Source organism: Bos grunniens, chromosome 3 (genome assembly GCF_055505025.1).
Source record: "Bos grunniens cultivar Pamir isolate PY7600 chromosome 3, Bosgru_T2T1.0, whole genome shotgun sequence".
NCBI classification, from domain to species: Eukaryota; Metazoa; Chordata; class Mammalia; order Artiodactyla; family Bovidae; genus Bos; species Bos grunniens.
In genome coordinates, this window is record NC_141167.1 from 11899026 (window position 1) to 11914718 (window position 15693).

A 15693-nucleotide genomic window follows, 5' to 3' on the forward strand; every position below is an offset into this window, starting at 1 on the left:
GGAGCAAGGGGTGGTAAGTTCATTTTATGGCAGAGGCTGGAGACAGGGAGTGACTTGCTCAAAGTCACTCAGTTAGCAAGGGTCAGAACTGGGTTCTGAAGCCAGGTCTGATCTGAGCCTTAAGTGCTGGAAGACTGCATCGAAGGTCTCCTTACCCCCTACTCACAGGGTAGGAGGGGAGGGATGTATCTCCAGGCAGTGGCAGTTTCCATTTTTCCAGGAAAAAAGAAGGGACTGCTACAGCTTTGTCAAGGTCATTTCCAGCTCTACGGCTTTATGGGCCCAAGATTCCACGTGGGCTGGGCTCCCTGAGGCCAGAGCCTGGCCAGGATCAGGGAATGGGATGGCATGGGATCTACGGTCACAAAGGTGTGGGCTGGAAAACCAGCTCTGCCTGTGCTGGCTGAGTAACAGTGGACAGGTTCCTTAGCCCGTCTGGCCTGGGGGTTCTCTGTAGAACAGAGACAATTCCTCTTTCCTTAGGCTGGCAGAAGGCCTCAATTCATATTGCAGAGTACTTAGAAAAGGACCTGGAAGCTGGTGGGGATCCTTCTTTTCTGGCTGGTTTCCTTTCTGTTCCTTCAGGAGGAAGCACTTTGGGAGTGGAGTGAGAAGAGAACTCAGACACGGAGGTCACACACGCCTGGTGACGCCAGGGGCTGCACTGCTGCTGCTAAGTCGATTCAGTCGTGTCCAACTCTGTGCGACCCCATAGACGGCAGCCCATCAGGCTCCGCTGTCCCTGGGATTCTCCAGGCAAGAACACTGGAGTGGGTTGCCATTTCCTCCTCCAATGCATGAAAGGGAAAAGTGAAAGTGAAGTCGCTCAGTCGTATCGGACTCTTAGTGACCCCATAGACTGCAGCCCACCAGGCTCCTCCATCCATGGGATTTTCCAGGCAAGAGTACTGGAGTGGGGTGCCATTGCCTTCTCCGAGGGGCTGCACATCAACTACAAAAAGGGGCAGGATGCTCGCTCTCCCGAGGTGGTGAGCCAGCAGTGGGGCTCCAAAAGGCCAGAGAATTCTGGGCTCTGGCAGTCCTGGGGCCTCCTGAGGGGCTGACCTGAGTTTCTCCCTAAAGGTATCTGCTTTTAGGCACCTCTCCACACCTCTAGCCAGCTCTGCCCTAAACCCAAAGATGGGACAGGCACACCAGCCTGCTCTTGCCAGTTCCCACTACCATGTCCAGGCCACTTCTTCCTTGCGGATCCTTGGGTCACAGACTCCCTAAAGCCTTAAGATCCCCTGCCTATCTCTTTTGCCAAGTAGGTGATGATCTGTAAACAGAGGGGACAGCTTCATCCTAAATGATAAGAGCCCTTCTCAGTTTTCTCTGGTGCTTTCCCACAACTAGAGTTTCTCCAAAACCAGCAGACCTGTAGACTGCTGGACTGTGTAAGCTCTAGGGAACCCCAACTCTGACCGCGAAGAGCCAGAAGAGGGTTATCACCACTGGGGTTCTCAGTTCCCTTCAGGAAGGAGCATCTTTGCTGGCTGGGGGAAAACCAGGCTGCTCCAGTTCACTAGAAGGAGGCTGAGAAACTACTTTAAAATAATAATAATAATAATTATAAAAGGTACTCTTTGAGGCAGCAACTCCTTTTGGAATTTATCCTGTGGATGCCTAAGGTGGGCAGAACCACACACATGCAGATACAGTCACTTCAGCTTTGTTTGAAGAGCAAAAGGCCGAGAAAAACCTAAGTTCATCAGCAGAGAGTTTGCTGAATAAATTACACAAACCATGATGACACAGTATCGCCCAAAATAACCCAGACGTGCATGAGACAAAGTGGAACCATCTCTAAGATAGTAAGGAAATCAGTGCAAGAGACACCACGCTTTCCCTTCTTGGATCTTGGTGACAGATCCCGAGAGGAGATGCAGGGCTGCTGTGGGCCCCGGGCCACCTTCAAGGCCACAGTCTCACCTGAGCAGGTGCAGGAGGAAGAAATGCCCTTGTCTTAGGCCACTTTCCCTTTGACTTTCTGTACACCGCAAGTGCAAGGTCAAATCCTGTGAAAATCTCCCCAGTTCAAAGGGCCTGTGTGAAGTCCCATCTACCAGCACATCCCTCTCTGCAGAGCTCAGGGGGACAAGGACATGAAGGCAGCTCCCTCTCACTTCCCTGATGGCTGAGTGGGTCCCAGGTGGCCTGTGGCAGACATCTCTCCTTCCTGAGAAGAAGGACTGGGTCGGCCAACCCAGCCTCCAGAGTAAATCCCACCTCAAGGTCTCTTTCTAGATGAGACCTCCCGGGCCCCGGGAACACCATCTTTGCCCTGAGGGCACACTGCTCTTTGGGACCCATCACTTGCTGAGTCAGTGTGGACAGCACCAGATGGAAGGGCTGCTCTGGAGGGCCATCTGAAGGCTGAACAAGTCACAGGAGTCTTGCAGACTCAGCCCCTTGAGTGTCTGAAACACTGAAGAAGTTCACCTCCTGGGCAAATCTGAGAAGAGGGAAGATGAGGAAGGGAAGCTGCCCTTTTCCCAGGCGCTGACTCAGGCAAAACCAGAGAGAAGCCTGGCCCAAAGCTGGACCGAAAGCCACAGACTCTGCAACTGATCCTCTCCCATGAGAGGGCTTACCGAGTGGCTCTGGAGGATCTCCCTGGCCATTCTCTCCTGCCGGCTCTATCAGTCACCGTCAACCAGATCAGGAAGCTCGGGGGCACCTGCCATCATTGCTCTTCCCTCAGTCCTCACTTCCAGACACTCTCAGAGTCCAGCTGACTTTCCCCCCAAACAGCTCTGATCTGCGCCCTTCCTCCATTTCCCATCTGCCTCTGCCTTGATCCAGGCCCCACTGATCCTTACTCTGATTACAGCAGAAACCGCTTACAGAGACTCAGTGCGTGTTCTCGCTCCAGTCCGCCCTCTCCCAGCAGCCAGAGGGCTCTTGGGAAGATGCACGTTTAATGGTGTTTCCTCCACTTAAACCAAAGCAGCCCCTCACCTACAGAAGTTCAAGCATCTTAGCCCTGGTGCTCGCCTCTCCAGAGTATCCTAAAGCCAGGTCCCTTCACACCCTGTGCCGGAACCTCTTGTGGTTCCTATAGCACACATACACACCAGCCTGCACCCACGCCTGTGCCTTGATGCTCCCCTGTCTGGAGTGCTTCATGAACACTCTATTCCCTGTCAATATATAGTTTTCATCAAGATCCAGTTCAAGTTCTAAGGCCTCTCCAAAATTCTCCCCAGTCACCTCCCCATCCCTCGGGGAGAAATACCCCTTCCCCTCATTCCCTCTACCTGCCGCACAGACTCCTATGAGACACGCCCCCAACTATCTGCAGGTGCTGATTGGTTAGGAGCCTGCCAGGCCCCTGTTAGACCGCCAGCTTCTCTAGGACAGGGCCTGCCTCTCCAATCTCCTTCTGTACCTGGTACCCAACAACTCCCCAGCTGCACGTGGGAGCTTATGTGTGTGGAACTGGGGTTCTGGATTTGGGGCCAACGCACGTGTGCTTCCTGATGGTGCTAATTCTATACCAAACCAGGGCCACTAGTAGGGACACATATGGAAGAAACTCTAAACGTGTTTTCTCCCAGGCTACTTTATTTTTTAAAAATATGTATTTATTTAGTTGTTAGGCTGCACCAGGTCTTTAGTTGTGCCATGTGAGATCTGGTTCTCCAACCTGGGATTGAACCCGGGCCCCCTGCATTGGACGCGTTTAGTCTAAGCCACTGGACCACCAGGGAAGTTCTCCTAGTATCCTTTAAAATACGATTTTTTTTTCTCAGCAGTCCTACTTCCATTTTTTTTTAAATGGTTCTTTTAAAGAGCTGAGCTGAATCATCTGCATGGCTCCCATATTGGCTTGGTAAACTCCATACAGATTTCGTTTTTGGAGAGAATACAATAAAATTCTGTGATCTTGTGATCCCTCGGGACACTTCTGACAGCTCCCTGGGACACAGTTTAGTCGCCACTAACTGCTTTGACTAATTCTGAGGAGTTCTTTCCTGCAGCCTGTAGCATTTACCAAGCATCTCTCACTCAACGTGCATTCCATGTCCAGCTTGCCACGCCTTACAGATCTTCATGACTGCCCTCCTAGGGAGGGCTCTTACTGCCCCCACTTTACAGATGAAAAAGCTGGGCACGCAGAGAATAAGTAACCTCTACTGACCGGCAGGGGCTGGGATTGGAACTGAGATTCTGTCTGAGAGTGGAGCCAAATAGGCTCTTTACCACTCCAGTCAGCTGCCTTCCCCAAAGGTCAAATTAAAGGCAAAAGGGAGCAACCGACCTTACAAATGACCTTCTGGAGGACAGTCTCACCAGCCGGGCTGCCTGAAAGACCTGCAGTCTCAGGAAGAGAGAGGCAGATGTGTCAGGCACTTCTGGGCCCAGCAGAGCAGCCCAGGACAACACAGCGAGCTTGTCACCTGCCACTGGTTGCAGGCAGTGCCATCTTACCAAAGATCCCCCACCCTGCGCCACCTCTCCTCTCTCGGAGGCCTGCCCTGCGGTAACCTCTGAAGAGGTCTCCAGTGTTTCAGCTTCTCCTCTCCTCTCCCTTCTCTGCTGAGGCTCCAGAGAGAGCATTCTAAAACACAAGTCCAACCACGACACTGCTCTGCTTCAATCCGTTTCCCTCGCTCCCTACTGCCCTTGGTACAAACTTCCAAATTGTTAATGTGGCATTCCCCTGTGAACCTGTACTGTTTCACCTGGCTCCAGGTTGACTTTCATACTCCATACTGAACAATCCGAGGTTTCTGGGATAAATTTTGAGTTTAGATGTCGAAGTGAAGTACCTTGCCCCTTTGTTCGTACCTGGCTGAGCCTTCTCATCCTTCCAGATACAGTTCCAGCATCATCACTTCTTCCAAGCTTTCCCAAAACCTCTCCTACCACCCCAACTCAGGTTGAGCTAGAAGCTTCCTTTGCTGGACTCCCACAGCCCTCTGTTCTTGCTGATACTAGTTTTTTTTAGACAATGTTTCAACGATTTGTTTACAGGTCAGTCTCCCTGGTGGCTCAGTTAGTCAAGAATCCTGCAATGTAGGAGACCCGGGTTTGGTCCCTGGGTCAGGAAGATCCCCTGGAGGGGGGCATGGCAACCCATTCCAGTATTCTTGCCTGGAGAATTCCATGGACAGAGGAGCCTGGTAAGTCCATGGGGTCACAAAGAGTTGGATGCAACTGAGCGACTAACACTGTTCACTTTCTCCCTTAACCAGACCATGAGCTTCTTGAAATAAGATTAGCTAACATTTATTGAATTCATTATGTGGCAGACATGGTTCTATGTGTTTTGCATGTGTTAACTTTTAAAATCTTCACAGTAACTCTGTTATCAGTCCTGTTCTATAGCTGAGAACACTGAGGCACAGAGAGGTTAAACAATCTGCCCAAGGCCACACAGCTACAAAGCTGCAGAGCTAGAATGTGAACTCAGGAGTTCTGGCTCCAAAGCTACACTTAACCTCTATAATACAGGGTACTTGCCTCTCCAGGCAAGGACACTGCTGCTGTCATGCTATTATGTGGGGAATGAATGGATGAATGAATGAACGAACAAGGCCCATCTCCATAATGTCTTAGATTTAAGGGACAAAGAGCTGACACAGCAGAACCATCAAGGAGCACTGGCCCAGCTCACAAGCGCTGTTTACAAACAAGAGTTCTTTTGGCCTTACAAGTGCATATCCTGCTCTTCCTTATTTCATGCAAAGCTGAGCAAAGAGAGAAAGTGCCCAGCCCAGAGTGACTACCCTCTTCTTCATTGCTCTCAAAACTAAGCAAAGCCAACCGGTTTCCTCCTGTGACTTAATACAGAGCAAAGTCTATCTTGCCAACGAAGGCGGCTGTCATCTCTTCCTTCCGCCAACAAACGGGCATCAAACCTAGAGAGTGGGGGTGGCAGGCAGAGTACTCGACGTCTGGAGGGAATCCCGATGCCCCTACCTACTGACTGGAAGGTGGGCCAAGCGCCGTGGGAATGGGCGGGCCTGATGGGGCATGGCAGGTGAAACAGTGACTACAGAGCAGGCTCTCTCCTCGGAAAAGGCCGGTCAAACACAGCACCGACAAGCAGGTAGCTCGGACCCGCACCTGATCGCCGCCCGGGACTCGAAATTCTCCAGCAGCGATGGTGCCCGTGCCAATGGGTGAGGGCTCGTGGAGGAAGCCCAGGCTGGAGAAGAAGCTCTCCGGGGACTCGTTCCAAATCTCAAGTCACTCTCGGGATCAGGAGGGCAGTACGGAGAGGAGAGGGTACCTCTTGGGAAAAACCTGCGCCTTCACTTGGTCACTGACTGACCAAGTGACTCCAGGCAAGGCTGAGCTGTGCCGTCTCCCAGGGCTGGGACCGAGACACCCCCGTGGCCACCCGGTACCCGGCGCGCAGGAGCTCCCGCCCCCTCCCCCGCCCCCTGGGAAGAGCAGACCCCAGCCGGGGACGGCGGATCCACTGTTGTCATTTCGGTCAAGCCGGACGGCCTCAGGCTGTCACCCTGATCCCCTTGCCACGGCCGCTGAGGCCCGCCCCCGCCAACCCGCATCCCCGGCCGGGCTCCCGGCTCCCCTCTCCCGGACCCCTGCCCTCACCTTCCCCCGGTGCTCAGCGCTGCTCGCCCATAGTCCGTAGCCCGGAGCCGGGGCTACTCGGCGCTCCGTCCCGGGGGACCGGGGCCGGGCAAGGGGCGTGGGAGCCGCTCACCGCCGTCTCCCGGCGCAGCCTCCCGAGCCGCCGCCGCCGCTGCCGCCGCCTCCCTCCATGGCTGCAGCGCCGCCACCTGACAACGGAAGTGACGCACCGCCCCCTCCTCCCGGATAGGCCGCAGCCCCGCCCCTTGCCCATATCTACAGCCCACGGCTCCGGGATTGGACGCCATCTTGACGAAGGGCGGAAGCCTTCAGGTAACAGACCAGAATCTGATTGAAGATTGGTTTAGGGTGGGGCTCGGGCTGAAATCTGGGAAACGATTGGAGACAAAGACTCTAAGGGGCGGTACTTACCGCTTATCTGAATCTGCGGTGAGGTTGGGCCGGAGGCACCGCCCCCGCCGCTACTCCACTGAGCCTCGCGTGCCCTACACTCGCCCTCCCGGGTCTGGAGACTTCTCCAGCAGCTGAAAGATCGGCCGGTTGTAGTATCTTTGTCAGAGAACTGGCTCTTTCTTGACCCCCATTTCTCGCTTCCTGGAGCTTTGTGCGGCGAGCGCTGGCGTGGGGCTCATCAATGACAGGAATTCCTGCCGTAGCCCTTACAATTCATTTCCCTCTGGGCCCCTCGCTTTTGTAGAAATCCCGCTTCAATCTGAAGATCCTTAGAGTCTCGACCAGTCAGGTTAACAGTGAAGAGTTCCTGTTAGCTATTCCAGCCACCTAACCTCAGCCCCTCCTGCTGCAGTTTCGGTCCCTTTCTCCTCCTTCTCCAGCAACCACGCCCTCCATGAATCAGCTTCTTGCACCAGCAGATGAGCCCTTTAAAGGGATTGCATCAGGCTGATGACTCACTGGGGCCCTCTGAGAGCCTGGCTTCCCTCCGCTGGCATGCAGAAGCAGCTAGAAGGGCGCCGTGGTGGCAGTACCCGCGATCATGGACCCACTCCTTTGTCTCCGAGGTGTGAGCCAGTATGCCAGCTGCATATGACTGTCTTAACTCCTGAGTCTCTTTCCAGCTGTGTTATTCTGTATCCATGTGGGCACACGTGTCCAAGCCTGTGTGCACAGCTCTGGATTTTCCTAGGGTGTGTGGCCAAGCACTTACGTGTATGCACGCATTTGTCATCTCCACACAGGCAGTGACTGCCAGGACATGAGAGTTGATGTGAGTGAGTCTGGCTGCCTCCTCCTGTGTCCTTGTCTTTGTCTCTAAATGCCTAGTGCACACTGAGCTGAAAGGGCTGAGTAACAGTAGTAATCGAAACAGCAGTAGTATGTCAGACACTGTGTTAAGCGCTTTAGAGACATCAGCGTTAAGGAGTCTGTTTGCAGATGAAGCAGCTAGAACTCTGAGAGGGAAAGTAACCAAAGACACATAGCTAATAATGGCAGAGCTGTGATTTGAACCAAGTCTGGCAGGTTCCAAAAAGGTTGGATTTGAGTCCTTGCTGTGTCTCTTACAAGTTCAGTGACTGTGCAAGTTCCCTAATCATTCCCATCTGTCAACATAGGAATAATACTTTGTGGGCTCACTGTGAGGATCCAGTGAGTGTGGAAACAGCTTCTCATGGGACCTGGTGAACTAAGAGCACCCATACTCCTCTCAGTACAGTGGAGGACTGAAAGCAGGCACAAAAACGCTGGGCCCGCCCCCCACCAAGCTCCTCTCTCTGACAAAGGGAAAAGCCTAGAGATTCCGGAAGCTCTGACAGGAATGAGTGTTGGGTTTTCCAGAGCTCTAATTATCAGCTAGATGAATCACTTAGAGCTGACACCACCATCCCCAGCCTCAGGAGGCTCTCAGCTGATTCAAAATATAGGATTTTAACGAAGAGGAGGAGGAGGAGGAAGAGAAAGAGGGGAGCAGGAGAGGTAATGAATAGAAAGGAAAGGTGCCAGCCAGAGGAAATGAAAAACTGTCATCAGGACAGCAACACGAGGAGACCACTGCATCAGACACACACATACTGTGACACACGCTCCTGCTGGCTCTCCAACTCTGGGCATCTTGGCAGACGACGCTGCCATAACAAAGTGACACCTGTCACAACAGCATGAGATGGTTGCTTGACGATGTACAGGCAGATCTGCCTATTACAGAGGGAGAGGAGGAGACCTTCAACCCTAGGGAGCTTCCTCAGGCTTCTGAAACCCAGCAAACCTTTCCTACTGGCTGACTTCTGGGTTCTCTGTGGCCAAGCCCCTAGAACAAAGGTGTGCAAGTTTGAGTGCTGGCCCATACCTGGTGGCTGGGTACCATCACTGTTAGCAGCGTGCTTGGTTACTCCATTGTGTCCGACTTTGCGACTGTTTGAACTGTACCCTGTCAGGTTCCTCCATCCATGGACTTTTCCAGGCACAAGGGATCTTCCTGACCCAGGGATCAAACCTGAACCTCCTGTGTATCCTGCATTGCAGGCCGATTCTTTTACCCACTGAATCATCAAGGCATTGCTTATCTTTCCTGGTTACCAGTATCAGGAATGCTGGAAGGCAGAACAGTGCAGTGTAGTAGTAAAGATCATGGAGTTTCAGGCATACAGACCTGAGTTCAAATCCCCACCCTGTTATTCACTGGCTCTGTGACCTTGAGCAAGTCAGGTAACCTCTCTGGGTTTGTTTGCTTATCTCTAAAATGGGGCTACTAATACATACCTCTAGGGCTGTTGTAATGATGAAATGAGATGATTCTTTCATTTCACAAAGATTTATGGAGTGCCAGCTGTGTGCAGAGCACTGAGTTGGATGCTGGAGATCCAGTGGGACCAAAAGGACCACAGCTCTGCCTCCTGGAGCACGTGGAGCCCCTGGCACAGGGCCTGGTGCACAGTGAGATTCAATAAGCAGTAGCTATTTGTGGTGACCATCTTGGCATTCTGCCATTATCTTAATTACGGGGCACAGGGAGACCCCTCCACCTTCTCCCTAAAGAAAGAGGATCTCAGCTTCCTCGACTGAAAAATGACAGAATTGGACTGGATCAGGGCTTCCCAACAGTGTCACCTTGAAAGCCTCTTTTAGTATTTTCCATCCACATGAGCCTCGTATCTGGTAAGATTTTGTACAACCTGCCATCAAGTCATTTCTTCCTTTTTATTCATTACAGCTTCATATTACAGCTATGAGAGCTTGTGATCAGGAAGAGGAAGCCAGTGGCCCATCACGCTTTTGGTAGAATTCCAGCCTGAAGCAGAGATCAAGTCAGCTTGGTTAACGTTCATAGACTATGTGCTGTTCCTCTGGTCCTTCTAGAACACTGATAAGAGCTCAAGGGACTCCTGCTGCCCTCAGGGACCCTTCAGCTAGGCATTCCAGACTGGAACTCACTGAACTGGATGTTCTTCTGTGGGTCCCATCCAGCTGAGAGCTGGAGAGGCCGCACCACCCTAGGGAACTGAATGTCAAGCCACAGCCCACCCAGTTCTCCTCAGATCCCTGGTAGTCCCCTTCCCCAGGTGAGTGAGCCTCCTGTTCTCTTCTCTCTATGGCCTGGATATGCCCTCTCACTCAGAATTCCTGAGTGCTCAGTCATGTGCCGGCTTGAACAAAGGCCGCAGTGATGACCACAAAACCCAAACCTCAATGGGACAATGACATTTTGAAATACATTTTTCCTCTCTTCCTTGGTGTCCCTTGGCTCTTCCCTTATACAGTTAGGTTACTATGCATTCATTACACCAGGAAACAAATGACAAGTCAGAATGCAGAGTTCATTTTTAGCTTCTGAATTCTAAGAGCCTTGCTCGCCTTCAGGGAGGGATGGAAAGAATATCTGTGCAGATCTAAATTTAGAAAACTGTAAGGAGGGGGATCTGGGAGACTGAGGCTTGAGGGGGTGGTCCCTGAGAATAGAGCAGCTCAGCCTCTGAGCCAGAGGGCATCCGCTGGGTCTCAGGGCCCGGGAAGCAGGAAGACGTGTGCTCCTTTTCCTGGTGGAGCACCAAGAAGTAACAGAACCCTCTGCGCTGCACGCGGCAAATGGGGCCCAACTCACCCAAGACCCTAGGAACTTGCTGGGCCTGACTGGCCTTAGAAAGTAAGAGTGAGAGTCTGAACACCAAGAGGGGGACGGGTTACGATCGGACGGGAGGTGAGGAAGGAGCACCTTGGCAGCATCCTGAGTGGGCTGAAGACAGAAGACCAGGACAAAACCAGGACATCTCGGGGAACGCCAGTGGGACTGCCCTTCCCGTGCTTTGGCATCTTGAAAGGAAATGCCCTGGAATTCAACTGATTCCAAAGAAAGTGATGGGGAACCCTGAATTGACTGCAATTAAGTTTCTGCCACTCTGGCTGAGTAAAGCAAAATATGAATTCAGTTGAGTTAGAGAAAATTCAAGTTATGTTTCTTACACACTTGAGATTGGAACGAGCTATACTCCTGACCCACAAGGCCCTGTATCATTTGCCTCACCTCTTTCCCATTTCTCCTGTCTCACCTGTCTGCTTCTCTTCCACCAACAGTCACAGTGGTATTTGGTTATTGCCCCCAACCCTCAAGCTTTCCACCTCAGGACCTTTGCACTGGCGATTTCCTCTGTCTTCCCTTGGCTCTTTAAATGGTAGGTGCCTTCTCAGTTTAAATTTAACTTCTTCAGACTACACTTTTGGAAATAAAACCTATTTTCTCTCCATGTGCCCTGTTTATTTCCTTCCTGTTTACTTCCTTCCTGTATATTTTTCTCTGTTCATCTCCCCCTCCAGAACATCAGCTCCATGAGAGCAGGACCCCTGTCTCTCTTGTTGTTCCCTCAGTAGCTGGCACTGTGGCTCATATTACTTGTGGAATGAATGACCCATGGCTTGCCATAGCTTGGTGGCACTGAGCTCCCCCCAATCCCTACCTGGGCCCTGGTCAATTTCCCAGCAGTCCAGGACCAGATGCCAAGACCCATAACCTTGGTAGAGCTGTGCTCTACCCCAGGGACTTGGCATTAGTGTATCTCAGAAGGTCTTGGTATCCTGCCTCCCACCTGTCTTTGGAAGCACAGAGGCCCATTGGGATCTGTGCAGAATGCTTACCGAACTTATAGAATGGGTCCAGAGCCGCCCTTCTCAGCTATCCATGCTAGGCTTTCCCTTGCTCTTTGGAGGATGTGGAAGTCGCCCCTCCTCCCTTCAGATGCCCCCACCCCACCCCGCACACCATTTGAAGCCTACCTCTCCTCCACCTTTAGGCTGAACTCCCAGCCCGGGCCCTCTTCCAGTGTGGCAGCATCTGCAGACACGTGGGGAATGTCTGTGACGGCGGCAGTGTGGGGAGACTCCCCACCAGCTCATCACACCGGAGGAGGCGGTCTCCCCGCGGCTGTGAGAACACAGACATTTCCACAGTGACGACTCCCTTCTGCACCTGCCCTCTGGCTTCTCTTACCCGCAGTCTGTTCGTGTTGCTCTCCTTAACTCTAGCTAGCAGAGGCCTGGCAACTCAGAGCAGTGGTGTTCTCCCTGCTCAGATCCACTGTTCTCCCCTGTGGCCTCTGAGGCCTCTGGGCAATAGAAGAAATACAACAGGCAAAGGACTCCTGGTGGATGGGTGGGTGGGTGGGTGTTAATAAAGCAAATTTTCAGGCTCCAGATTCTGTTTTCAATCCGGGGATTCAGGAAGGTGGTTCTTCTAGACATTCCAGCTGGTTCTGCTGAGATGGTCCAGGGACAACACTTAAACAGACTGGATTAGAATGTACATGCGGTGACTGTGGGCTGCCTGCGCCCAACCAACACCGCTCTGCGTCTCCCTCGGGAAATGTCTACCTCCGGCCCGAGATTCTAAGTCCCTCTCCAGAAGGGACCAAAGCTTATTGGACAATGTGTGCTCAGCAGGAGGCCTGACACACGGCAGCTGCTCTGTGGATGTTTGTTTGATGAAGACAAACTCTCTGATTCCAAGGGACAGAGTCGTTTTCACGAGATGGTAGTTGGCCTGTGGCAGGGCTGCCAAGGCTGGGGTTCTCATCCCGAGACCCCCTTCTTCCCTGAGGGTCTAATATCAGAATCAGAGCCTGATTTCCTGCTGCTGGATAAGCTCCTACACTTGAGGGGAGGGTCCGGGATTACTCCAGGCTCTCCCCCAGGAAAGAGATGAACAAGCTCTCCACCGGGAAATCTCAACAGAAGAGTCGCTTTCCCCGACCAGACTGAAGGCCTTTCCTACATCCTCAAACTTTGCTGCATATTTAGTATCACTGGGAAACTTAAAAAAAAAAAAAAAATCCCACTGCTTAGGCCACAACTCATACCAATTAAAGCCAAATAGGTGAGGGTGGGCCAGGTGACTCCAATGTGCAGCCACGCTGGCAACCCAGCACCCTATGACACCAAGACCAACAGGGAGCCCGGCACACAGCAGAAAGCACGAGGCACAGACTTCTCTGCATCCTCCTTTTGTTTCATGAGAAAACAAACACAATTACAAGAGAAATGGGGCCCCTCAGGCCCAGAGTATTTAATAGTCCTCAATGCAAGAGGGCTGAAAACTGACACAATCCCTAAATCAGTAGAGATTCAGATAAATAATGATCCAAAGGGAGGGTTGTCATCTACCCCAAGGCCACAGTCAGATAACTAAAATTCCGGGTTCCAGGGTGAGTCTGAGAGGTGAGACCCTGAGAAAGGCAGCTGTGACAGGTGACGTCTGTCAGACACCAGCTTCTGGGCTGGTCCTGCTCCCCTCCCAGGTTCTGGGTGGGCAGGGAGAGCAGGCTTTGGCTCAGAAGAAGTCTGCAGGAACCTGAGTGGGGACCGGGACAGGCTTACTTAAGAGTTTTTGGAGGGAAATTCCTGCCGGCCTTGCCCCTTGCTGCCAAAGTAACGCACCCGATGGATGACCTGCAGCTGCTGCTCAATGGTCGCGGTGATGTTCACGTTGTCGGGGATGTGGACGTAACGGACGTTCCGGCCTGTCACAAAGAGGTCGTCCAGCTCCACCTGATGCCCCCAACGGTCTGTGTAGGTGACCTGGGCCAGGCGGATGTTCATGAAAGCATCAACGTTGTCTATGCGTCCGTGGGCCACGCTCTCATCCCGCAGGTCCACGGTGGTGACTTGGCCCTGGAGGCCCTGCAGCAGGATGATCAGGCTGTTCTCGGAGATGGTCCGCTCCTTCACCGAGTGGCTCACCTCCATTCTTCCACGCTTGCTCTGGGAGGGGCACACACAGGGGAGCTGAAGCAGGCTAGGGAGTATGGGTGCTAACTCACCAATGTCAGCTTTTAGCACAAAATCCCCAGCCCAGACTTCCCCAAGTATGCCCACCTCCTCAATTTTTATGCCTACGGAGCGCCCTTAGGTGCTTTCATGGACACACCTTATAGAATCCTCACAACACCTTGCAAACCAAGGATCACTTACACTCACTTTATAAACAAGGAAAATTGGGCCAGGAGATGTTAAGTAACTGGCCCAAGGTGCTGGGATTCAAATCCATGGCTGCCCAGCTCCAATTCCCACACCCAGGGTTCTGAACCCTCATTATGAGAATCACCCAGTGAGTTTCTGGTCACCACACCCCAGAGGTTCTGATTCATTTGGTCAGGGGCGGGGCCCAGGTACCCTATTTTGTAAAAGCTCCCCAGGTAATTCTAATGTGCATCTAAACGCAGAGACAAGGAGTCTGAGAACCACTCCTCTAAAGTGTAGTTTACACCCTTGCTGCTCAAAGTACGGTCTGTGGACCAGCAGTTTCAGCATCACCCAGGTATTGTTTCGGAATGCACAATCTCCAGGCTTTCCCCAGATCTACTGAAAGAAGCTGCATTTTAACATGACCCCTAGATGAATCGCTTCACCAGTTCGCAGACATTAGTGTGCCTCAGAATCACCTGCAGGAGGGGTTAAAGGATTCCCCCCCCCACCCTTTCTAACTCAGTCCGTTTGAGGTTGAGCCCAAGAATGTGCATTTCTAACATATTCTCAGCTGATGCTGATATTGCTGGTTTAGGGCCCACTGAGAATGACTGGTCCACACGATGCTGCTGCCATGTAACCAGGAATTTAGACAACTGTTAAAAAAAAAAGGAAACGGTAGCGTATATGGCACATAGGTATTGAAGGTAGAGAAACGTGGAGGTTGGAATCCCCACTCCACCCACACTCTGGCCACTTACTTAATGTCTCTGAACCTGTTTCCCCGTCTATTAAACCGACAGGTGAGGTTAACAGGTTCTCAACACACTGAGTGTATCTTACTTTGCTTTCGACACGCTCGGATGCTGTATTAATGTAACTGTCTTATCCATCCCCCATTTTCAGACCTTGAGTGCCAGGTGTTTGAATTTCTTTCCTTAAGACTTCACTCAGGATCCCGACAGGGCTGTGCAGGGTGGCATGAAGTGTGGCAAGCTAGCTACCCACTCCACTGACAAGGTGCTAGGAGTTGGGCCGGAAGACTCTTAACGACCCCACCCAGGTTTCACCAGGCGTATCCGCTCAAACGAGGGTTTCGGGGAGCACAGTGACTGCAAAGAGGCAGGTCTGGGCCCGAGGACGGGGCTCGGGCACTTCCTAGGAGGGTCGACCTCGAGAAAGCCACTTGGCTTCTTCAAGCCTGTTAGTCCCTAGAGTGGGGATGGTGACGACCCTTTACTCACAGAGCGTGGGAGTGGGCTTGGGAAGAGCAGCTAAGCTCAGCAACCGGGAGGAAGACGCTGGCCCCGCTCCCGCCGCCTCCGTGGTTCCAGGCTCGCTCGCGCTCCGCCCCTGGCTCCCCAGGCCCGCCGCGCGGGTTCCTTCCGCTGTGCCGCTGCACGTCGCCGCCGAAACTAGCCGGCGCCTAGCAGGGCTGCCTCCCTCTCGCTGCGGGATTAAGACGCTATGGCAACCGCGGGGCCGCTCGGTCCTTCCGGAGCACGAGAGCGCGGCCGAGCGCAGAGCCGGCGTCCCCCGCGGCGAGCCCGGAACTACAATCCCCAGAATGCCTCGCGGACTCGAGACTCGCCCTCCTGCTGCCCGACAGACGTCACTGGATTATCTTCTCCTTTGGAGTCATTCTTTCATCCAGCAAATGAAATAATAGCTTCCCTGGCGGCTCAGTCGGTAAAGAGTCCATCCTGCAATGGAGGAGAT

The 15693-nt window shown here is 52.7% G+C and overlaps 2 protein-coding genes across 6 annotated transcripts in view; both read right to left on the bottom strand.

Moving 5' to 3' along the window:
- STK40 (serine/threonine kinase 40) overlaps positions 1–7428 on the bottom strand; it is a 38180-nt gene extending 30752 nt beyond the window's left edge. For 3 of the 5 annotated variants that reach the window (XM_086379780.1, XM_086379741.1, XM_086379748.1), the window contains exon 1: positions 6571–6760. The gene's annotated coding sequence lies outside the window, so the exon portion shown is untranslated. Of the gene's footprint in view, positions 1–6570; positions 6761–6981 lie in introns of those variants that run through there. The other 2 variants (XM_086379769.1, XM_086379758.1) reach the window with 2 other exon arrangements.
- A 5611-nt stretch (positions 7429–13039) lies between these two features.
- On the bottom strand, positions 13040–15568 carry LSM10 (LSM10, U7 small nuclear RNA associated). The gene is made up of 2 exons (XM_086379811.1): positions 15219–15568; positions 13040–13770 (listed from the first exon to the last, which is right to left on the bottom strand). Exon 2 carries the CDS (start codon positions 13753–13755, stop codon positions 13387–13389), a length of 369 nt encoding a protein of 122 aa, XP_086235937.1. The 5' UTR covers positions 13756–13770; positions 15219–15568; the 3' UTR covers positions 13040–13386.
- Between the last annotated feature and the right edge of the window lie 125 nt (positions 15569–15693).